This window comes from Xiphophorus maculatus, chromosome 2 (assembly GCF_002775205.1).
Source record: "Xiphophorus maculatus strain JP 163 A chromosome 2, X_maculatus-5.0-male, whole genome shotgun sequence".
NCBI lineage: Eukaryota > Metazoa > Chordata > Actinopteri > Cyprinodontiformes > Poeciliidae > Xiphophorus > Xiphophorus maculatus.
Window position 1 is genome coordinate 15,945,993 of NC_036444.1, and position 24,732 is coordinate 15,970,724.

Genomic DNA, 24,732 nt, shown 5'->3' on the forward strand with positions numbered 1-24,732 from the left:
GCACTGCTCGTCAATAATGTACCTTTTACTCACACCTTAAGTATATATCGTACTAGTACGGTAATTAAGATTTAAAAAGCTATGGGAGAATGCTGGGAATACTTAAGGCGAAAAATGTGAAACAGTAGAAGAAAGTAAAGAGCAAGTGGTATATTTTTCTAGACTGTGTACGTACCCTGTTGCTACTTTTCAACAACATGTCTCAAGTTTTATGTTATGTTTGTCATTTTTGTTGCCAAATTCTTTTCCCACCCACAAGCCATACTTACTTTGTTTTGTCTACCAACGAGTAAGTGTGTCTAGGACAGAATGATACAGTCATGCTAGCTTGCTCAGTGAACTCAAGAAAAACTGTCACTCAATTCAAAGTGAGACAGAGGACAACATAAAAACAAAAAACGCATCAACACATGCCATTTCTTCTTTAACAGCCACCTCATTCATTACAGAGTGGACAGATCAAAGCATTCAGGAAGAGAGGGCTTCAAAGTCACTTCCCCTGCCGAAAAAAGTAGTTCTGATTCTGGTCCAGGGAGTTGTAAGCTTCTTCCACTGCACACAACAGTACAGTGTTTGACAAGGGTGCAATGGGGTGTGTGTGTGTCACTCCCACCACCTTCTGATCCCTCGTCTTTCAGTGAGCGTGTCTTTTTCCACACAAGAAATGAAACAGTTGTGCTTCATTTCTCCTCTGTGGAATCCATACGCCAGATGTGATCCCTCACTCAAAGGACCAACCTCTTGTTTTCCACATGTAAATGCTCCAAAACACCTGTTTTTCACACATCACCACATTCCTTCTCCCTGCTTTTACATTATGTGCAATACATAGGTCTTTTGTCAGAAGCAATGAGCATGAGGTTCCCAGCAAAAAATGCTGACTGAAGACTAATACTATAAAGGCACATGTATGTCTCCAAAAGTCTAAGAAGGACCGTCTTTATTCAGTTACACTAACTTCAGTGTTTGAGCACGTGAGGTAAAAAATGTGCTTGCTTGTTCTGCTAACCCTCCTTCTGATACTTATTTAAACAAACTCTTAGCAAGACAGAGGAGCATTTAGAAACTTAGTGTGGTGTATTACTATTTGGGTTAAAAAAAATCATCATCTGACATGTTGACCTACAAGTGTGTCTTTAAAAATAGAAACTACATGAATAGGCGACAGACATATTCATAACCCAGAACGGCTTATGTTTAATCTCAGATTTGACTGAAGTGCCCATTCACTGGAAAACTTGACCTCAAATAGATATGGTACTGATTTAAATAAGAAGTGGGAGTGATCTACTATATACAGAGTGACACATTTGTGTCAGTTTGATAAATCACAGGTAGTGACAGACAAGCAAAATGGGGTCTGGTCAGCATCCTCCTGACACCTCTGTCGACCCTGGCTTCAAGGAGTCAGAGGTGGAGCACATCTGGGGTCTAGAGTGGAAGTAGCCTTATCAGGTGTATGGAAAAGGACTTCAAGTCAGTGTCTAAATAAGCACATACGTCATTAATCACGGAAATGGAACATTTTGACTAAACCAAGAGGAAACATTTGAGAGAAAACCGGCTGCTAGACAAATAAGTAGCAAAGAGAAACAAAAAAACAGTAACGCTTTCTGATTAACTTAATTAGGACTGACCTTGAAGTAGTAAGTTTTAAGACTCAAGTCCAATATTTTCCTCCTCATCAGTTAGCGCACCATATCTAATGCTGCAGTAACAGCATTTATTTGATTTGGAAGTTTTTACCGTGTGAAAAACATTGTTATTCTAGAATAAATAAGGTCTTTTAAAATGAAATCAGATTCTTAAACCTTGTGTTTCCTATGGAGAGATTTTGGAAGTTTATTCAAGCTAATATTTAAAGAAACCAAAACTTCAACAGGTAATAGGAAGGCTGGATGTCTTACAATAAAGTTTCTACTTTGTGAGCTTTTAGCTTTTTCAACAAATGAGATGTCAGTTTTTAAATGTATGCACGGTTTTAGAAAAGTTCAGCATTCTCCAGAGAAAGTAAGATACTGGTGTTTGCAATTAAAGTCAACTTACTATAAACTAGTTGTTCATATAGGATATTAGCTTAAATTATGTAATTAGTCGTTGTTATAGTCATTTCTTATAACACTGACTGCAATGACATGCAGTTTGACATTGCTCCTAATGTAAATAATTATTTATAAATTTGAATAACTGGCAGGATGCCAAATTAAATAATACTGGCATATAACAGTTCTTAAAATCCAAATCTGTTCAAACATGTAGCAGCTGGTCAAAGCTTTAGAAGAACTAGGAATCAAAAACAAATCTGATGTGTGTCTACTGTAATGTCAATTTTTCATGTAATCTGCCACAGGGGTTGCCATTTTGGTAGTTTAAAATTCTCCCTAGATTTGTTGAAGGATTTGTGATGAAATGAGCCGACTGCTACATGAAGTAGCATTAAGCAAAGTCCAACTTAAACAACACAGCTGGGATACAAAGAAGAAAGCTACTGAAACTGTTGAGTGAAACTTCTCCACGTGGAGTTAAACCGACTTCAGGTACCTCATCGACCCTTTTTCTTAGCTAATATTTACCTTGTGAGGGTTACCTGTGGTAAGTAAAGGTAAGTTGAGCATTTCTAACACCACTTTTACATACTGCAATAAAAGTAAAAATCTACAGTATATGGCTGTCCTAACAAAGGACTGGGTTTCCATTAAATGAATGTGTTGTAATTAGACAGTGTTGTCATCAGTATTATGATTATAGACTTGATTATTGTATGCAACAATGTCAATTACATTTTATTGCAGTAAATGATGATGCACTGGCACATTAACTTACAACCAGAAAACAGCAAGTATAACTACTACTACAGTTACAAACAGGCAACTGTAGCCTGTTTGTAACTGGCTACAGTTACAAACAGGCTGAAGTAGTTTTTCCACAACCCTAGATAAAGTCTAGATACAAATCTGCAATAACAGGCTAAGTGTAAAAGCACCCACCCTGCTTATCATAAACCTTATTGTGAATGACGTGAACAACCATTTTCTGATCACGATTTTACAGTAAAAACATCAAGCTGAATAAATGTACAAGTTGAGTAAAGTAAAAAAAAATCTCAATGTAGTGAAAATAAACCACTTAAGTACCAACCTTGCAAAGACATGACTTTGAGGTTGTAAATGTGGTATGCAGCAACATACCTAGCAACCACCCTCAAACAAATCGTACAAATTAGGAGAAGTAGGATTCAGAACGATGAGTTTTAGATTCCCACAGACCACAGAAAAATATCCCCACAAAATCTAGAAAAAATAACCCTAATCCTCAACATGACTTGAGCTTTTTTCCTCCTTATTCTCTCCCTCCTTTACTCCCTGATCTTCCAGTCTTGTTTTACGTTTTACTTTCCAGGCTGTGAAAGTGGAGCCTGTGGCAATCCAGTCACATTCAAGAATCTCAATTTCCATATGTGCCACCACATCACATACTTTTCAGCAAAGGGACAATATTACTGAATGACCAGTTTTTATTGGTCCATGGTTCCCCATACTGTCTGGGATTGAAAATATGCTATACAGTAAATGGAGGTTGGTGCTATACAGTAAATGGAGGTTGGGTCTGTCCCTCTAATGACACAGAATGACTGTTATTACAGACACACATACACAGCAATAACAGATTCACATAAACATCTAACCTCAAACCCGCTTACTCCTAATGCAATCAACTTTTACAACGATGAAGTCACCATCAGTCTCAGGAGGAGAAGAGCTTGACAAGAGCAAAATGAAAAACTCTGTCATAGATCTATAAGCTACATATGATTATGTTTAAATGAATATAACAGATCAAGGCTGGATGTTTTATTTGCCAATTTCATAAAGGAACAGTTGACCCCTATAAAGAACAAGCAAGCCTCTATTTAGCTCTGAGCTATTACTACTACGGCATTTGGACCAGAGCTAAAAAAGTGTGCATGTGCATTTATAAGAGTGTGTGTTCACATTAATTGCTCTCTTTCTGCATATGTGTGATCAGCCAGTTTGCCCTCAGCAGGATCCTGGGAGTGAAAACAGGGAACTAGTCAGTTTAGATGGCAGACAACATGCCCATTGAGCAAAAGGTCTGAAGTTGAACCCAAGACTGACTCACTTTGTAGTAACACACACAAACACAAGTAACTCACTGAATAGTGTTCAAGGGTCAATTCATATAAATCGAGTAAAATACCTTTACATAAAAACTAGATGCCTTTTTTTTTCTTTGAATGAACTAGTTGTCCCAAAATGTTTGATTTTAGAACAATTGTTAGTCTAATAACCTTGTAGTAGCGCTACACTACTTCTCTTAATATTTTCAAGTTTTTAATGGGTTCCTAAACGGAGAAACACAAGAGCACCTTTGTTGAGCAAACCTGAATTTATCAAATATGGCTGCCCTACATATAAAATATAATGAAGGTACTATCAACACTTCCCTCAGGTTGCATCTCAGTAAAGTAAAGTAAAGTAAGTAGAGTAGTAGTACAACTAGTACTTAAAGTATATTTTCTTCACATGTCTTGTTTCTGTATTAATTTTGGATTGCAGAGCTAATGGTAATTAGCACCACTATAAACCCTACTGTTTTCTGAGGAGAAATTTCAAAACTTGCAATATTTTTTATCTGCAGATGTTCACATGGCACACTTCTCTAAGAGCGGGCTGTTAAATATATCAAACCCCAAGGTAAAGAACAGTTGTGAACATGTTTGCAATGTCCTCAGTCACTCCTGAGAAACAATGCATTTTTGAGTCCATGTGCTTCTTATTTTCATGTTTTTCCCCTAATGGAGATAAGAATGACTTATGATAAATAGTGGTTCTTTAACAGCTTGTTATGGAGAAAGGAGACAGCCTGGTATGCAGAATAAATCTCACACTAAAAAATCCTAACACCTTAATATAAGATAGAAACTCTCAACTGGTGCTTGGTTCTCACAGAGCAATGGGCAAGTTTGACAGAGGGACTTAGAAGTCTGACGTTTCAAAGAACTGGATCCAAAATTCCCCCTTGTAAATCTAAAGCTGCTTTCTGCTGACTAACATTCTGGGTTGGGCTAGGAAACGAGTAAACAGTGAGTCAAACTGTAAGGAAAAATATAAGGGTGGTGGCAAAGGGATGATTATCAGGATTAGTGAAGCATTTGTACTTAATTCCTTTTATCCTGATGTGCATCTACCCTCCTTTTTAAAGTCACCCAATCTAAATATTTCAATTTAGTTTCACATAAAGTGCCATTAGGCAACATGTGATTTAGTATACATATTTTAGTACACATTTAAACTTCCAAAAGCAAGGCTGTTTAAAAAGTTTTTAGTGAAATAATGCAAACTTAATTGACATAGAGGACTGAAAATTAACTAAATTTATTGTTCAAGTAAAGCAGACACCATGAATAAATTCACTTTTCATCCCACCTACATCCTTAGGTAATCCAAATCTGCACAGTCAGCTCCCTACACACTGGAGCCCATTCTGTCTTTTGAAAGATAGAAACCTACTTGTACAGGAGTGCTGCATTAACCTTTCTACTACTATAAAATTCCAATCAAACTTGCATTAAGAGAGAATACCCTGAACATTCATTCCATCCCATTAAAACTTGATGGGGGTAAGATAAATATCATTGGACATTATTGCAACTCAACATCATTTTGCTCCAGTAAAGTGAAGTGAGCAGGGCTTGGTTCTGAAGGCCTGCAGCACTCTAAAAGCAGTAATGAGAAGGGTTGCTTGACTCACATCTGCCCGACTCTAAAGCTAGGAGGCATTGTTGAGAAGAATCACCCTCTAAGCAGAAGACTAAAAGAGTTCAATACTGGGAGGAGATGCATTATGGTCATAATGCTAGATGTTGGGAGTGGGAAGATCACCTTGTGTAATTAGTCAGGAAATCAATGCCATGGATGGAACTTGTTTTAAAGCAGCATAATAAAAACTAAATCAATGGACCACCCAACTTCTGATCAACAAAGGTTTTCTGATAAGTTATGTGTGTTAAGTTTGGACACACACAAACCCACACTAGAATGACCTTAAATAATACGACATGTCAAGTGTTCAGATATCATCCAAAGCAACAATCATTGGGCCATGTGTCAGGCTTACAGACGACTGCAGGAGAGCACATCAGGACGATGATGACCTGGGTGTGTCAGGAACCGCAAGGGTCACCTCTTTAGCAGGAGGTCGTAAAATGCCTTTCACTACACCAGTCAGCTTATTCAAGAGGCTTTAGGACCCATCTGACACCCAAGTAGGTTTACAGCTAACCCCTGACTCTTGTGGTCCACCCCCACACTCACACTGAACAGAGAGGGAGTGCCTTTATCTCAATAGATCCTGCTAAAAATGACCTTCCTGTTATGTAGTTATGGCATCTCTTGACCCCAAAGTCAGACTTCAACACACAAAGACACACATTCAGGGCATCCTCTTTAGCGTGTCAATGAGCCTACAAGTGTCCACGTGGTGGTCCGCTCTATAGAAGACCCTGAAATGTTAGACAAAAGTTTATTGTGGTCATTTTGCCGATACAAAATCACTGATATTTATGGCTAAATTTTTTCTTAAAGTGTGGTTTGACAAATTGAATTGCAAATAAAATAATTGAAACATGTGTAAATTTAATAATTTGATTAGTCTTTTTCTCCTTACGTTATGTGTTTATTTTAATCTATTTGTAGGAAATGATGAGATGCTGCACTTTATCATTTTTGATAATAGGAAGATGCTGTTATCTGTATCACATATTTAACACGTTAGCTACAATAGCCCCGTCACACAGTCCCTATAGTTTTAGGTCTTTATGGGTTTTCAGAAGTTCAAGAATGACAATAGTCCTGCCCACCTATTGCTTGGAAATTTTAGTTAGCTAACTGAAAGAAGGCTCCTACATTTTCCCCTTGCTTAAGATAGAAAAAATGAATAAATAAAAATACTACAATTACAGCCGTAAATGCAGTAGGTAACCTGTTACTCTTCTTAAAAACACTTCAAACTAAAGTTGGATAGCTACAAGTAATCATGTCTGTTACAATGCTGACTGCAGGCTGGATACCAGAACAGCCAGCCCGATTAAATTATTCGAACTCCTGGAGTCAAAGAGAAATACATGAAAAATATATAATCTAAATTTAGAGTGCTAATTCAACACTTATCAGTCATATTAATCTATCAGACCAAGAATGTATTAACCAATATTTCAGATAACAATCGAAGTCTCAGTGTTTGAGAACTTCAAATGCTTCAAAGTTATCTATGACACTAAGTCCAAAGTATGCAGGTCCCTGCCCCAAAATCTGTTAAACAAAAGCAATTTCAGACTCAGACACAATAAACCTGAGTTGCTCAAAGTACTCTTTCTGCAATCAAGTGTGACCCTCAGTCTGAGGAGAATTTGCTGTTTAGTTGCTACAGTGGTCACTTGCGCACACATTTCTTAGCCACTAGCTCGGCAGCAACTCAAACAAAGCTACAGGAGGCGAGAATGTGTGCACATATGTAGATGAGGTTGTATTATGATGCATTCCCAGCTGTTACTATTTCAGGTCTCAGAGACAAGCTTGACTTTGTCCCAATTATATCTTTTAAACAGACATCTGAGCACCACTTAAAATGCCTAATCCCAGTAAACTGTTTTAATGAAACTGTCTTCATAAATGTATTGCTGTGTGTACATAGATGTACTAAAAATGTAAGAAAATTTTGTTCCATTGTTCTCCATGGGCCACCCACTAAAGCTCAGACAAAAGGAAACAGGAGAAGGAAAGTAAAGAAAAAAGGAGAAAATACAGATTTTGTTGAAGAAAGATAACCATTTTCAAATCCTTGTGTATTTCTTAACTTGTCACATTTATTTATACCACAAAACCAGAGCACACATAATGTTTTAAGACAGAACAAACAATATAAAAGCCAGAGTCAATTTGCCTTTTGTGAGTTTAGGAAGCTGGGTAATTCTCACAAGAGTCTGTGTGTATATGAGCATATGTGTGCCAATACAATTCTTCCCAAGTAGAAAACGAAGATTCATCTTAAATTCCTGCGGTGCAAATCAAACAGACTGAATAATGGCCGACAGATTTTTACTGAATTCTAATGAACCCAAGCATTGAAACTTAAGATGTTGGCAAAAAAAGTTTTGATTTGTTTTGGTAAATCCCTCAAACAAAAAGATAAATCAGTATGAATGACATGTAGACTGATTAAATTTTGCTTATAATGTGAACAAAAAGAGTGAATAGTTTCCAAGCACCTTTCACAGTAAACCACAGTAAACCAACTCCGAGTTGTGATATGTGCTGAGTATCTGAGTCTAACCACCATGGCATTGTTAGTAAATCATGACGAGTGAGAGGTGCAAGCCACATCCTGACCACACACACTAAAAACACACATACCCCTCTATCCTTCCCAGACAGAGAACATTGCCTAGCAGCTAAAGACATTTTAAAGGAGGTGGCGTGTGTGTGAACATTTTAGGGGTAATGTTTGTGTGCAACCTACTGGGAGATGAGAGCTATTCTTGTGCACACACTGACAAAGTTCTTACACAAACAAACAGCATCAACCTTGTTTTCCTTCCATTTTCCCCCCCACAGTCTTTTTGAAGGCCATGATAACAGCTGAAAATTCCCACAAGACCCTCGTGTCTTAATTTTGTATATGAATGTTGTCCGTCAGATTCTATATAAGATGCATCTTTAACTTTCGCATTACGTGTTAATCCATTTTTAAAGCCACCATTACATCTTTGAACTTCCTGCCCTGTTCTAAGCCAATAACCACAAATAGGCAGACAGACAGGGGAGGAGGCTGTTGGCACATTTCGTCCAGCTGCTCGCCAACCGTTCTGGGTTGGGGTTTGGACGACGCAAAGCAATAAGCAGGAAAAATGCATGCATTGGTTTCCCCACACTTGACAACTCCCATTCTCCAATTTCAGTCCCTGATGTCTCAAATGGGCTTTCAGAAACAGAAGGGTGATAATTACTTACATTTTACCTTTTGCCACTAGAGACACCACAACATGATAAGAACAAGCTGGGGATATGATAAGATAGTCTTAATGGTGTTTGAAATAGAAATACAGAAAAAAAATCCATTGCCTAAAGTGAGGTCACGCCTAGGTGATAAAAAACACTTTGTAATAAAATGAGTAAGAACATTTAAGACTAGGTGCTCTATATGTAGAATGGCTTTCTAAAAGAGTCCTCTCTCAGCAGCAGGCTCCCATGAGTCTAAAGGCAACAGAAGGTCTGTGAAGGAAATCACTGGCTCACCTTCAGCCAGGAGGGAGCTGGCAAAACCAGACTGCAGCTGGGAGCCAAAAAGTAGAAGTAGGAGAACCAGAATAAGGAGTGAAATAGTTACAAAATAAGTGGCCAAAGATGCTTGAATATTTCTCTGATTCATTTCTCAGACAGCAGATAATGGCAAGCAAAGGCCATGAAGAAAAGAAAGAAAATGTTCAAAAGTATCAAATTAAAATGCAAAACATATATTTGGCCATCCTGTGCTTCTCAGTTAGCAGTAAATCTCATTTCGCTACCAATACCTAAACATTTTGTTACGCAGAAAATTCAGGTCCATAGACTGATATAGAAGTGAATAGAAGCAAAAAATCTCCCTTGTAGCTTGACTGCAGCTCCTCTGTGCTTAACTACAAACTTAGAGTGACCTTTGGTGGTACTCTGAATATTTGGCACAAGCAACTACAAAGTAAATACATTTTAACTGTGATACACAGCTATGAAGCACTCATGGCAAAAAAAAAAGATCTGAGAGTTCAAACCTGATTTTTCCTTCCTCAAACGTCTAAAAAAAGAAGTTCAGTGGAGGAAATGGGGAAGAGACGAGTGAAAAACCAGTGGGGATATCTAACAGATATACTCAGTGACCACACCAACTGGTATTACCAACAAAAGCTAATGTGTTTCAAACTTTGTTCCAACATGCTCACCACAGGATGGTGGATAAACCTTTTTGAGAGATTTGATGAGAATGGAAAACCTAATGACTGCAGAAATGACCAACATTTTGCATCCAGGATAAGCTGGAAGCAAAAAGTTACTCAGCCGATTTCCCCGGTGGAACTGGCCCAAAAGTCTAAGGCTCTCTGCTTAGGCTTTTGCCGCTACGACCGGACCCCGGATAAGTGGAAGATAATGGATGGGTGGATGGATGGATACAAGATAAGCTGCTAACCTAGATTTTGAGGTCAGGCTTGTTGGGAAACTAAATTTTTCCACTTGAAGTCCAGACAACAGAGGGATGTGCTGGCTAATTTTCTCTATTTGAAATCTGGAAATGTTAGCATCTGAATAAAAATTTTATCCATTGTTAAATGGCATTTTTCAATCACATGGTACCAATAAATACAGTAGTTTTTCTTTTCTGGTTTTATGACATTACACAACAAACTGTCAAAGCACAAGTCCTATTTGTAAAATCTATCCATATAGTAGTACTTTGAAAAATAATAAAACAATGGAGTCTCACTGCTTTAATGGATTTAATGCATACTTGAATTGCCATTGTGAACCACCTCAAAATCCCACATTTGACACTTTTTTACTTGTGCACCTTTGTAAAAGTTCATAATGCTTTTCACTTAAAGGCACATAAAAACCAAAGCCACACTGAATGCACTGTCTGTTACTAGTTTTCTATTACTTCCCTTTCACAAAATATAATAATTGCATTTCAAGACTCCACTGCAGAACACAGGGATCAGCAGCTGCATGTGGCGCAAAAACCAACAGAGGAAGGTCAAAGGAGTAGAAAAACTGAGAGACGATGAGCTTTGGGGAAACTTCCAGCCTTCCACTGGGTCAAGGCAGGACCCAGCCAAGGTTTTTCTTTCCCTGCATAGAGCTAAAGGCCACAGTAATCCATTCAAACGTGTAAGTAGTAGTAAGAAAAAAAAACAAATGAAAAAGTAATTCCACTTATATTAAAATGTTTTTTCTAAGTTTGTGTTTAACTAAGAAATTTGGGAGTATTTTACAGATTTATTTCTAAAAAACAATACACAGTGTAGTATGTTGTGCTGTCGGGTTCTTCACATTTGGGATTAATGTTAGAAAGCAAAGATGACACCAAAAAGATCAGACCTTCATCCCACCTCCTCTTTCCTAAAAATAAGCTAGATATCACAGATATCAAATAAAGTCTACAAATTCCATATAAAAAACAACAAAAAACACTTTTCCCATCTGTTTGTGTCTTCATCTAAACTATTTAAGTTTAGCTGAGTGAGTATGCAGTTGTATTCATTTTATCTATGTCTATTCAGGCAGCAGGACAGAGCCACAATGTTATCAGAGTAACAAAGAATCTCCAACACATCTCCTCCCACTTTAAGTACACACATATGTGTTTGCCTTCCAGTCAGATGTCATGAGTTTTAAATCCATCATTTCCTTAAAGTCAGATCATTGCCTGTAGTTGGGAATTACTCTGTGCTTCTCATGTGAAAACAGAAACCTTTAAACATAGGAAAATAAAACCACTTTGTTTAAATGTTAGCATGACAGAACTTGGATTAGTCCGTGCTGCTCAACTGGTCAGCTGTATCTCTCTGGGATGAGATGACGCACTGCTCCTAAGACTTAATACCTCCCCATTGAAACTCTAAACCACTAACACATCTGCCTCCTACACCTCCATTGTCAAGCTATACAATCCCTTTATTCGTGCAAGACTGAACTTTCCAAAAGGGGTCCTTATTTAGGGGACAGAAAGCTTCGAAAGAGAGGAGACAATTATTGAACAAATCATCTAATTATTGGTGAAGTTGCCTAATAGAACACTGCTCCACTTATCCTCGTTAACAACTTCCTCTTGACCCCTGTTAGTGAATTTATGGCACACTACATTATAATTGCTGTCAGTGTGCCTTTACGATACTTTTATTACACCATTTAACAGCTGTATAAGGAAACATGGAGTGTTGACGTATGCATACAGCATATGTATTGTTACTTAAAACTTAACCAAAAAAAAAGATAAAAATAAACAGTACAGAAATGTATGCTTGTGACTACAGATCAGGTAGATGGAGTTGGTGCATACAATTTTTTAATGTAGCATCTAGTCAAAATTAATAAAATACACAATGTTTTCTGAACTATTATTTTGGTTAGAAGTGGAGTCATTTGAAAAGCATTTGTTTAAAACCTGAAGTTAAAAGCCCTTTAATGAGGTCAGAGAACAAGCTGGAGTGAAAGGAGTTTTTCCAGGTGTTAAGAACAATACAGCTTTACCCCTGAAAGCTGATTATTTCTTGCTCATAAGACAGACAAATTTGGCTTAGAAATATGTTTGACTGCAAACAAAACAGAAAAATCACATATTGAAAGTAGTTTTAAAACAAGTTACTTAAATAAGTTACTATCAGCAAGTTTTTACTGGAGGTTGTTAAACCATGTGAATGTCCTACCCAACACCTCAATTCTAAAGCGGCTAAAAAGCAGAAATGCTCTCAGACCAAAGTTGTGGTCTGTTAAGTTTCTGTCTGACTGACTTCCTCTGCAGCCTCCATGTGCAAAGTTTGAAAAAAGAAAGGGGAAAAAAAAAGAAGAAAAACCTGTGCCAAATCGTGACACAGCAACGGTACTCTGGAAATGGTCGCTTGGGTGGAATGTGCTTTGGAGAAACTGGTGCAAAAGTAAACAAATGATGGAAATGGATAAATTCAAGATTTGAAGAATCCAGTCACCCTGCTTCGTCACAAAACCCAAACCACGTGTCACAAAGTATGACATTGAGGAAGAATAGCACATATAGGAATCATAAGAAGGTATCCTTTTGGTGAGAAATTCCAGCTCACATCACATGACCGATCTTCCACCTCCAACCATTTACATCCTCTATAAGCCGATCATACGGCCACTAAGGGGAAAACTTGGCCACCACTGCTGGGGTGTATTTTGTCCAGCACTGTCTGTGACCTGCGGTGACACACAGATGGCAAACACTGCACAGTAACAGCCTGGCCAACAGAAAGCGACGGAACAGATGTCACTGAATAGACAGAGACCACTAATTCACGCAACCCATCCAAACACAAACTAACTCTGACAAGAGCCACTCATTACAGATGTTCCCAAATTAGTTGGATGACATCCCAAGAGACCTATCATATAAGGACCACCATCGCCCTAAAATGCAAAAGCAAGTATCTGGTTGGAGTGTTATTGCAAAAAGAATAAACTGGCAGTCAGGGATTGACTACCTGTCACTTAAAACCCAAATCAGATTATTATGATTATGATGATTATGTATATTAAAAAAATGGGTTTTAGGTCTACAATAAAAATAAATGAACAGTTCCACCAAAAGATTTGTATTTCACTCCTCAGCAAATTGTGACATGTTTTGTAACTGACTGCACTGAAAAGCAGACGTTTTCTTTTAGTTCCCTCTGGGAACTGAACTGTTTATTTTACTTCCTGAAAGGAGGTCCACACATGGTGGACACAAGATGCAGATATACTGTCGAAAGAAAGGCAACTGAACACTGTAGAAGAGTGTGTCCTACTTGATGTGCCCACATGTGCTCTCCAAATGGCCCGCTAAATGTGCTCCTTCCCTTCACCAACCACAAGAGAATTCCAGGAAGCCTTACTCTGAAGTTTGCTCCAAATATGCAGTGTGTGTGCACCACTGTGGCTCTGTTAATCGTACCATATGCTCTCCAAGATGACCTTGACCCAGCAGGTGATGTATTTTAGATGACACTATGAACAGGGGTTCATGTGTAAAATGAGTTTAGCATACTGTGTACTCCTAAGAGGGAACTACAAACAAATGAGAAGTGCAATGCAAAAGTAATAAACAGAATAAAAAGATTGGGGAAAAAATGATTGCAATCAATATGAATTGAGTGTAACAATGATTTTAAAAATCCCAAAATTGGATGTTGGGTCAGGTCTTAGTGCAGATCAGACAATGTATGACAGCACACAGACAGAAAACCGTTTTGAGATCACAGTTTAAATTAGTTCAAAACCACACTGGTGTAGTTATCATCATAAGTTTGGGAGGGAGGGAAATGCACTGTGATGTGGACAGAAAGTGGTTCAAGCAACTTATGTTTACATGTGTGTTGTTGCTGATGAAGCTCAAAGCTTGGTGATCCAACAAACACATTCCACAGTGAACAGATACAGGATTACAGAAAGAGCAGTGGGTGGTGCAAAGAACAAAAATATATAGAGAGAGAGGAATTAACACTGCATTCATGCAATTATCAATGGAATTTTCAATGAAAAGAAAAGCCAAACTCTTTCAATTTGGGTTTTTCTTTCACAATGATCTGCATTTTCTTGGCTTGAGTCAAACAGGTTCAGACATAACCAGTCGCTAATTGTCACACAGACAGTATGCCTATGTTAGTCAGCATTCAAAAACCCTAAAGCAACTCATGCAAACACAAAGCAGTCCCCTTATGAAGTGCAGACACCATCACAATAAGATTACAGAATGGAAATCAAAGCAAAAACCTTGGAGGAAAAATATCAAACACAGCAATGACCTACTTATGACAGGAGCATAATTTAGCCAAACCCATTCATTATGGGCTAGCCGCTGACAGAACTTGGCACAGTGGCCAATGGACAACGACACGCATGTTTAAATCTAGCAACAGTTTTTCATGAGCTTTCTTGCACATTTTACTTTGTAACAAATTTACCTCTCAACCATCCCTCCATCTGAAGAATAAAATGGCTGAGTTTTTTAAAAACTTTCCTTGAAAATTAAATGAGATATAAATTACTGCTCAATACATGAAGTGAACTGTGTTTTTAGGCCATTTTATCATACCTGCCAACAATATTAAAAGACAGCAGTTAGTCGCAATTATCACTTCAAGTCCTAATTCATAAGTCCCAGTTAGCTCAGCTGTTTACCTGACCACAAGGCCATGTGACGTTAATGCCATTTGTACCTGCACATTAGGGTTCACTGGGACTCTGTGTGCACATTAAAATCCTGATTATTGAGACTACTCAGACTGTGCTTGCCTTCAGCAAAACATTGCTGCCACCCTTTCACTGGTAAACACACAGCAGATATAGAAAACAAAAGATAAACTAAGAGATATTTGTACAAGCAGAAGAAGAAACAACAAAAAAAGCTTGTTTTTAAGAAATGCGGTGAAAAGAGATCTGCAGATTTCCACAGAGTGGATACTTCTTTCAAACAAAACAATACAATTTTTAACTGATATTTGACAAGAAAACACTATTTTCTTTATATTTATTTCCTCTAATAATACATAATCCAGAGTATTATAGCATCTTGTCAAGCTTCTGTGAAAACCATCTCCAATTAGAACACCGTCATTCAGGTAAGATAAATATAGTCTGAAGAGACATGCATTTGTGTCCATAAGGTACCAGCAGATTTGCATTTAGACACGCAAAGGCATTTTAAAGTTGTAATTTAGAATGTGAAAACAAAACAAAAATAAACTCAATAAATTTGGTGCTTTGCATTTACAACATAATGTTATTTAACGAGCTAAAAGCCATCAAATCTTAAATTCCTGAGCATAGTAAAATAAAAAGCATATAACAGTCAAAACAGTTTGTCTTTCAGTGAGTGAGACTAACAGAAAGTCACAGAAAACCCAAACTTTTTAGCTCGACCACATACTCTACATCAACTTCAGCAAAGCTCAGTTAGTTGTACATTAGTAGTACATTAAATGTGTGAGCTTATAACATTTCTGCCTTTTAAAAAAAGAGGGAGTAAATATACTTTTCTAATTTGACTGAAACATTCAGAAGGTACATTTGTTTTTCTTCTGATGCATACCAAAGCATTTGGAGCTTTAGTATGCATGTACATATATGCATTTACTCCAGCAATTCTCCATCGAGAGGCTCCTCTTCAGCAAAGATTTGGCTCAGACTGACCAGAGTCAGACTCAACCAAATTTCTCCAATGAGCACAGCAAGGGGTTATTATGTCCAATCCTTAGTTACGCAAATCTGGTTCCACACAGTCCCCAACACTCATATGAGTTTTCTCTCCTTATCACAAACATCCAGCAGCACCTCGTTGTCTGAAATTATCAGTAATTCAATTTTACCTCCAAATCACCAAGAAAATGCTTCAAAACTAACAAAAACAGGTTTCTTGAGTTAGGCTAGCACAAAACACAGTGAAAGCAGTGTAAGGAGATATATAATTCTTTAAATATCCTGAACAGTGATGATTGGTATATTTTATCCTCGGAAAACACACCATGAAACAAATTTATTTTGGTGGGTTATGAAGACCACATTACAAAGACCTCAGTTTACCATTCATGAGCTCAGTGAGCGCTTTAGAAAAAAAAAGACTAAATGCAGCATTGTTTGTTTCTCCTTTTTGTCAAATCACGTAACTTTATCTAACCATCTCTAAACAAACTTTGAGAGGGTCGAGGCTGTTGCCAGATGTTTTCGTACAAAAACTGCAGCCATTGTAGGGCATGTTGAGAACATTTATTGTTTTCTGTAGCACATGCTGCCCCCAATATGGTAATTAGGGGGGTAGATGTTAAAAGTGATGAATGCACAGTCCAAATGTATAACCAGGGTCTTTGTTAAACTAAGTGAAAGGGAAAAGTAAGGCTCAATCACCTTTTAATAAACACCTGTTAAGCATTTCTAGGTTCTAAAAGACAAAGTCTTGCTTGTTAAATATAAAACCAGGCCATAGCTAGCCATGATGCTCCCCTATTTTTCCTTTATATTTTAAATATTAACATACAAATTAAGGTGTGCAAATTGTAGCAACCAAAGACATAGTCAAAAGCACCAAGATGTTAATAAAGGTGTGTTTGGCTCATTCTAAAGTAAAAATGTTTTCTCAGTTTTGGCTCTGCAAATCAGTAATAACATTATTTCAGTTTATTGTGCCATCATAAATGTTTTCACAACTTCCTCAGGATAACATCATTGTTTTACAGCTCATGATGTTTCAAGCATTGAAATAGGACAGCAATTAGCTGTAGTCTGTTACAGCCATTACACTGCAGATTTAAAACTGCAACTAAGAACACGGAGTCTGTTGACAGAAAGTAGAAATAAATTAAAATAACAATTAACTAATCAGACAAAAATACTGTTAATGAGATAAAGGCTTACATGGTGAAAAAAAAAGAATTGCTACATTTGAAGGGTTTTGTTTGGATATCTAAAAGATCTTGGAGAATGTAAGTTAACAATACTTCTTTAGTTTAGGTGCAGAGATTTTCTGAATGACACATTTAAGACTCTCAGAATATAATGACTATGCTTTGACTCATAGATACTCAGGGTTGCCTTTATTCATCCAGTGTTGGTTTTCAAATTTTGTTTAACAAGAGCAACTTCTGCAAAAACCCTAAAACCTGATTTCCATTTGACTTATCCATTTGTACATACTTGTTTGAGCAAATAATTTTTTTGTGGTTATTAAGTTTGGATGTCCAAGTTTCAAGTTGGAAAAATTATGTATGTATGTCATATGAGAAACAGACTTTTTTTTAAAAAAATCTTTTGATAAATAATTAAAAGAAAAATGCATGTGCATAGATGACTCATTTTTTGCGCTGTTCATGTTTACCAACTCTCCAGTTAATTTATTCAAATTTGCTTCTTTATATAATGAATACTAAAATGTTTACCTCTAATGGTACTTCTTTTACAACTTATGATCTATAGCTTTGAAGAAAATATACCTAGTTTAGACAACATTTTCCATCTCTAACATCAACAACTATTCTGATTTCACCTTTTCCATTTTAAATTGGAACTATCCAAAAATACTTGCATGATGGTCATCTCAATTATGTGTACAAGTAAGTAAATAATATTTATCACATGCAACAAAATGCTAATTCTATAACTATACAATACAAATTAATATAACCCTTTCTATAGAGAGTAGCAAGTTAGTCAGATAGCTAGAGTGTCAATCATTGATCTATAGCACATGACATCTGATAATAATAGACAGTTTGGTCTGTAAATCAGATTACATCCTGGGATGGTAGGATTTACTGTGACCCCTTTAAATTACTGCAATCATTAAAGCAATGCACTCAGCCATTGCAAGATTCCAGCCATCCTTCAGTCAGGGATTTTGCTTCCCACATTAGCTAATTGGACCGCAACCCACCATGTCAATCAGATTTCCTTAAACAAACAACAATTGCGGCTCTGTGGTAATCAATGTGCCACACCTAAGAAACATTTTCCAGGGAAAACAAGCAGGGAAGTTTGAAGTCAATCAAGCTTCTTCAGTTCTCTGTGGGCACAGACTTCGTGTCCACCGGACAGTGACTTTAAATGTACATGTGTATGGTTTACTTCATGTCCTGATCTCTGTTCAATACGTTTTCTTCTAGAACTTCTGCTCCTCTCAGCTTTGTTCCTCCACATCAGTGGATTATTCTTAAGCAGCATGTCTCATGGTGGTGTGATGATACAAACGGCTTTGCTGAAAGTTAAACTATGTCTTATATATCAAAACTGAATCAAATATTAAAACAGCTACAGATGGGAAAGTTAAAAATCTGTTAAAATGAATATGGGTTTGGTATTTTTAAACATCACAGACTTTGCAACCTGTATTAGGGGGTAAAAACCAGACAAATACCTTGTGGTGTCATATCTGTGAAACCATTACTCATGGTTTTACAAGAACGGCTGGTGCCCACAAAAACAAACCTAAGCTCACAAAGATGAGTGCATTTAGACACATGTGCACACCACTGACCTAATGGGGCAGTGTTTTTACAGCTGGCACCAGACAAGAACCCAGTGAAAACAGTGACATGGACTATCTCTATGAATGAGAATAGCCTGGGGTGAACCATGCACCCTAGCATAAAGCTGACACATGTTCAGCCACAAACAAATTGTACTGTCTAGCGAAGGATTATCCTTTATTATTCACTAAAGCCAGACATGTTTTTGGCTTTGAACACTGTCCCGTACAGGGGGTTTACTCTGTGTCATTATAATCAGGCAAAATGCTGAGTTGGTAAAATCTCTGAAAATTTACAGGGTGTATATTCTCAAGATTTCTCCATTAAAAGTAATGTCCACATGCATTACCACCAAATCTGAATTTGATCAGCCTCCAGGTTTGTGAAACATTGAGTGTATTTTCAGAGTGCTGCTTTCCCCATCTGTGTGACCACAGTTCTGGGCTGTTTTCACTGCATCCTTCTGCCCACGGTTCCCACGCCCCTTTCTGGACTAACTACATATTTAGGGAAATACTGAGCAGCAAATCACATGTTTTTCCCCTTTGTCAGTGCACTCTAAGCCACCTTTAAAAAGCAGCTGAAAATTGCATTTTGGAACTAAAAACCCAAGTTCTTACAAAATTTACTTATGTTTTAAGCTCAATCTAAATGAATCTGTAATGAACTATGTAGTTGCATAATTACATTTAAAGAACACAATTATTTTAATAACATTCTATTTTCAATTGTATCAAGTCTAGTAGCTTACAACTGTATTACTTTCCAACCTACCGCAGATATGCATAAAAAAAGCTTTATAGGAAAAGAGAAGTACAAGCTGAGAACATAGCTAAATTCAGCTAGGGAGCACTCTTCTGGAATGCTAAACTCAAGAATATCACCATGGTCATCCGTGACAAAAAAAAAAAAAAGAGAGCAAAGAGCAAAAGTTGGATAAATGCAAGTTAAAAGTAGCTGTTGGTGGCCAGTGAGCTCATATGAGATAGTTTGCATATCAAAATTCTTTCCAATTACTTTACTAGTCTCAAAAGAAAGATGGAAAACGGTCTGAGTGAATTTTAATAAAAGCTGACAAGTACTCAAACAAGACTACAACTGGAAAATTGTTGTAACATCCAAACCAAAGCTTGAAAGACATCTGCATGCCATTCATAAAGAATGAATGATTGAATAACTACTTCCACTGTCCATTAGCAAAGCTTGTACTCTGCACTTGAATGTATTCCACGGTACAAACTGAACAAACTGTACAGGGAAAAGTTTACTCTCTTTCTTGTGTGAATAAGTGAGTGATGGAACAGATTTTCTTTATAGTGGTATTGCGTAGAGGGTCCAACCAGTGCTTTGGAGCTATTTGAACACATGCAAAACAAGGCTAAATTGGTTCCAGGAGCATGTACATGCATGTGAAAGCTTATGGGCAGATGAGTATGTGCACGAGTAATGAATGAGATCCTGGCACATCGCAACAGAGTTCTTCTAATGCACTCTCAGTAGACCAGAAGAAGTAAACAGATAAAGATGAAGCAAATGTAAATTCAATGGTAAAGGTAAAAAAAAAAAAGAGTGGGGGGATGGTGCCAGAGGTGAGAGAAATAAGTGGAACTTAGTCTGAGAGGGCAAGACAAGGGGAGAGGAGGAAGGAACGGAGAAAGTTTTGTTTTTGGAGCCGTTGAAGTCATTTCTGACTTAAGCAGTTCCAGATGTAGAACCAGCATTAAATTAAAAAAAAAAAAAAGACAGACAGACAGACAAAAAGAAATTAAGTGAAATTGAGGAGATTTAATAGATGGAGCTGTATTCTATTTCTTCTAATCTGCATTGAATGGGTCTTTACTTTTTGGTGGTGGTAGTTGTGGGGAGGTGAGTAGGGTCACCAACTGTATATACTTTCAGTTGTGTGGAGTTACAGGTGGTAAGGTGGTAGAGTGGTATGTGGCTTTCACAGTCAGTATTGATTCTATAAATAGCCAGGTGGTCAGAAGAATAGTGTGTTGTTATTACTCACACATGCACACAGATGTTCTTTTTCCCCCTCAAAAACTTGAACTCACCAAAATAGTTCACTTAGAAAACTCAAGCAAAAGACATCTGTTTCAATAATGAACCCATTTTTCAATGATGTAGCGCCAACTTGAGCATGTGGCAGCCGTCAAGTCCAGTACATTGCAGCTGACTACCTAATGGGGTAGTTAAAGTCTCTGGAAGCTGAACAGAATCGGAAATTTAAGAAACCAGTTTAGAACTGTGCAAGCAAGTATATTTGGTTAAATACTGGCTTGATTTAGCTGGAAGTAAATGCAAGTCTTTGCTTCATATGCGCACTATATTTGCATTAAATGATGGTACTTCATAATAAAAAAATTTCCTCAATGCAGGACTTTTGTCTTCTATATGTACCCCTCAGTTTCTCCCTCTCATTTGTCTATAATGCACACTGGGGCATGCACCTCCCCAGCATTTGTTTTCAATCCCTCTGTATTGGGTTAAGCTGCATGATCACACAACAAAAAAACCATTGTACCACAATAAAGAGCTCTGCTCCAGGGAGCTGGTAGTAGGCCACAAACAAAGGGTTGTTACATTGTCCCAGCGCCAGCTCATGAATCAACTCATCGCTGGACTACCAACACAGTCATGGAAATTGTGCTATGTGGATTCTTGAATTGGAAAATTTGGATTTTTAAGCAAAGGATTTCGATGGGAGGGTGCAGGAAATTGATGACCAGAAAGCAGGATGCACAGCTGGAGCTGGATTAAAGAGGTATAAGAAAGATATAAGATCTGAGGGTGGACATCAATTAAAGCAAGTGAAGGAAAGGTGCACAGGATAAAACTTAAACTTTGAAACAGTGATGTGAACACTGTCAGTTAAGGACAGAGAAGAAAACACGAGGCTGTGGCAACAAACCAGTATCTTGCCTGGGTTTTAGATGACTTGTGACTTCTCAATTTCTGAAATTAATTAGGGGCAAATTTGGCTGCCTAAAGCAGAATACAGTTGTCTTTTCTCTGTGGGAAGCTGCTTAGAGGGAAAATACTTTCTTTGTTCTTCATATATGCCTGAACTGTTGTTTTCCTATTCTGACAAATCAAATTAGGAACAAATCCATCAGGCGTTCATTCACAAAGAGCAGCTATTGTATGCAGCAGGAGGTTACACTTCACCTTTTCCATACAAGGGCTGTGCCAGAGTGGAAAGCTGCAACCAGCACACAGGAGGGAGACTTTATGGCAGAGCAAAAACTTTCTGATGAAGTTTTCTCATGCATGAACACATAGCAAAACAAGTCAGAGGAATATGTAAACATAGTGAGTGTTGTACAAGAAACTAAGCAGAGTTCATTTTGGGCTCAATTCCAGACAAGCCCAAAAAGTATAACAGACGTTTTGGTGTTAAGAAAGTGTTAAAGTTAAATAGTATTGTTCGTAACCACATGGTGTAAAAGTTAACGCTTGTTTACTTAAAAACTGTGAAAATGTATCCCCACTTCAGACAGAAGCAGAATCAAAATGACCTGAATGTATAACCCTATTGATAAGTTTTAAATAATTAAGTGCATCTGTACATCTGTGCTAGATAAATCCAAGGTCTCTCTGCTGCATTAAGCTGAGGTACCTAATAAGCTTTAAAGTCCAAACAATTTTCTCCTCAGTTAGTATTGAACTGCAGTTTTCTACAGTTCAATACTAGCTTAACACAAAAGTTTAACAGTTGTCGTCCATGCCCTGAAAACATGTGTGTGGTGACTCTTTAACTACTGTACATCTGCCTCCACAGTCCACAGACCTCAGGAGTCTGCCCCAAATTCAAGAATGTGCTTTTCCTTCCAATGTTATTGTGCCTACCCTTCTTCTTGGTGCTTGTGCACATTTTGAACAAAACTTTTTCCTTCCACTCAACATTCCATTCATAAGCTTGCATTCAACCTCTTTGGCCAGTCAGTTTCTTTACCATGACCTTTTGTAGCCTTACCTTTCCCATAGAGAGTGTCAATGGTCCTGCTCTGGGTGTAAAACACAAACAATGTAGTTTAAAATTTACTTACCATTGGCGTTCTTTCCGCAGATGAGGTGCTCATAATGTTGCAGGACTCCCCACAGCTCGGCATCATTGTTCACAACCGCCTCCAAGGCCTCTGCAGTCACTGGGGCACATCCTGACCCCGAATCCGGGCCCCAATGACCTCTTTCGGCCATCAGCACCCGAAGCCCTATCTCCTCCACCAGAGCCTCCATGCACGCAGTTAGGCTGATTGCCGCGTACTCGTGGATGCGGACGGAGATGCGAGTGTCCACCATCCAGCGGAAGAACCGCCCCACGGAGAAGGAGAGGCCGCAGCGGGCAGACTTGCCCTTCCTCAGCAGTTCACCTGCGCTCATGCAGTACATGGAGATGGCCTTGACGGTGGCGGAGACGCAATGATCCGCCAGGGCCCAGCTGAGAATCAGCCTCATGGCGCTTTGCACCTCGAAACGCGTACACCGACAGTGCATGACGCTGAGCCGCTGGGCCTCTCTGGAGATGCGGATGAGAGCCCTACGGAGGAGAGCGCACAGACGTCGCACCGCTTCCTGGGAGAAAACAGAGGCAGACCCCGACTTAGCACTCCCACCACTCTCGGCCACTTTGCGCAGTATCCTGGCCACCTCCTCCTCGGTCCAAGGGAACTCCTCCAGCTCAGGTAAGCGGTGGCACTTGGAGAAGATGTCCTCCGGGTCTTCGGGGAGGACAGTATTAACAGTGTCCCAGCTGTTGTTCCTGCTGTTCATAGAGCCAGAGTAATACCACCAGTTCCCCCGGTGAGGGGTCGTCATAAAGGCCTGGGAATTTGACTTGGAGGAGGACAGGCTGAGGGACTTGCAGGAGTCCCCCGCCCCATATCCCGAGTCTAGCGTCAGGTCCTCCAGGGTTTTCATGTGGACCTTGCTCAGACCTGCCATTGTCGGGAATCGAATGTCACTTCGTAGGAGTGAAGAAACCTCTGAAGTTAATCACAGCGGCCGTCGAAACTTCCCGCAAAGCTGGTTAAACTGGTTTACACAACGCAATGCATCCCTGACATGCTGACTGTTAGGAGCAGAAGAGAAAATGTGTTACTACGAACTCTATCAAACAGTCACAATTACAATCAGCTGGGAAATTTTGAAGAGAACCCCTCTTACCTTTCCGCCGAACTCTGTCTGGAGGGGGCTTTAAACTTTCCCCAAAGTAGAACAGTCTTTTGAAACTCGACAGATCGTGCTACCGCTGTTAATATTGCCAGACTCGGTTTCATAGATTTAAAAAAGTCCGGTATAGCTGCTCGGAAGTCTGAAAATTATTGTAAAAGACCATTTAAAAAGCCGGTTAACTGATCCTCTCTCCTTCCACAGCGGCGTTTCACATACAATCATCAGCAGGAGGCTCAACAACTAACTACAGATGTGTCAGAGGGCGGGGCTGCAGCGGAGTGACAACACAGTAGGAGATTATCTACGAATCAGGACATGGCTAAGATTTCTATCAGCCAATCAAACAACCCCAAATTTGACCGTAATAGTAAGTGAACGTACCTGTACTGTAAATGCAATAATTCCTATAATTAGTGACCTCTATAATGCTGCAATTACAGTAGAAGTTTAAAAAGTTTAAAGATAGAGGACCACGTCCCTTTCTTATTGTGTACATACTTTTTTTTTTTGCAATGTTGCATGTTGTCACTAACATAGACCTAATAAGACAATGACAAATTAAAATAAGCCTTGCATTATGTGTTTTATTTCAAATTATCTGTCAAATATTATTTACATTTCCTGCTGTTTCCTCATTTAAATAATACATAAATTCAAAGAATTTGGGGAAACTAGTTGTCCACACAACTATGGTGAAGCAGAAGTATAAAAAAGTGCACAGAGGTGGAAAAATAACTTATGACAGTTTAATTTTTGGTTGTGAATCTCAT

General features: G+C 38.4%; 1 protein-coding gene across 1 annotated transcript in view; it reads right to left on the reverse strand.

Moving 5' to 3' along the window:
- The window catches only part of abtb2 (ankyrin repeat and BTB domain containing 2), a 42,931-nt gene extending 18,747 nt beyond the window's left edge, over window positions 1-24,184 (reverse strand). The window contains exons 1-2 of the mRNA XM_005808841.2: window positions 23,954-24,184; window positions 22,837-23,858 (exon numbers count right to left, since the gene is read on the reverse strand). Of these exons, the coding sequence (XP_005808898.1) occupies window positions 22,837-23,731 (895 nt within the window). The 5' untranslated portion in view covers window positions 23,732-23,858; window positions 23,954-24,184. The remainder of the gene's footprint in view (window positions 1-22,836; window positions 23,859-23,953) is intronic.
- Between the last annotated feature and the right edge of the window lie 548 nt (window positions 24,185-24,732).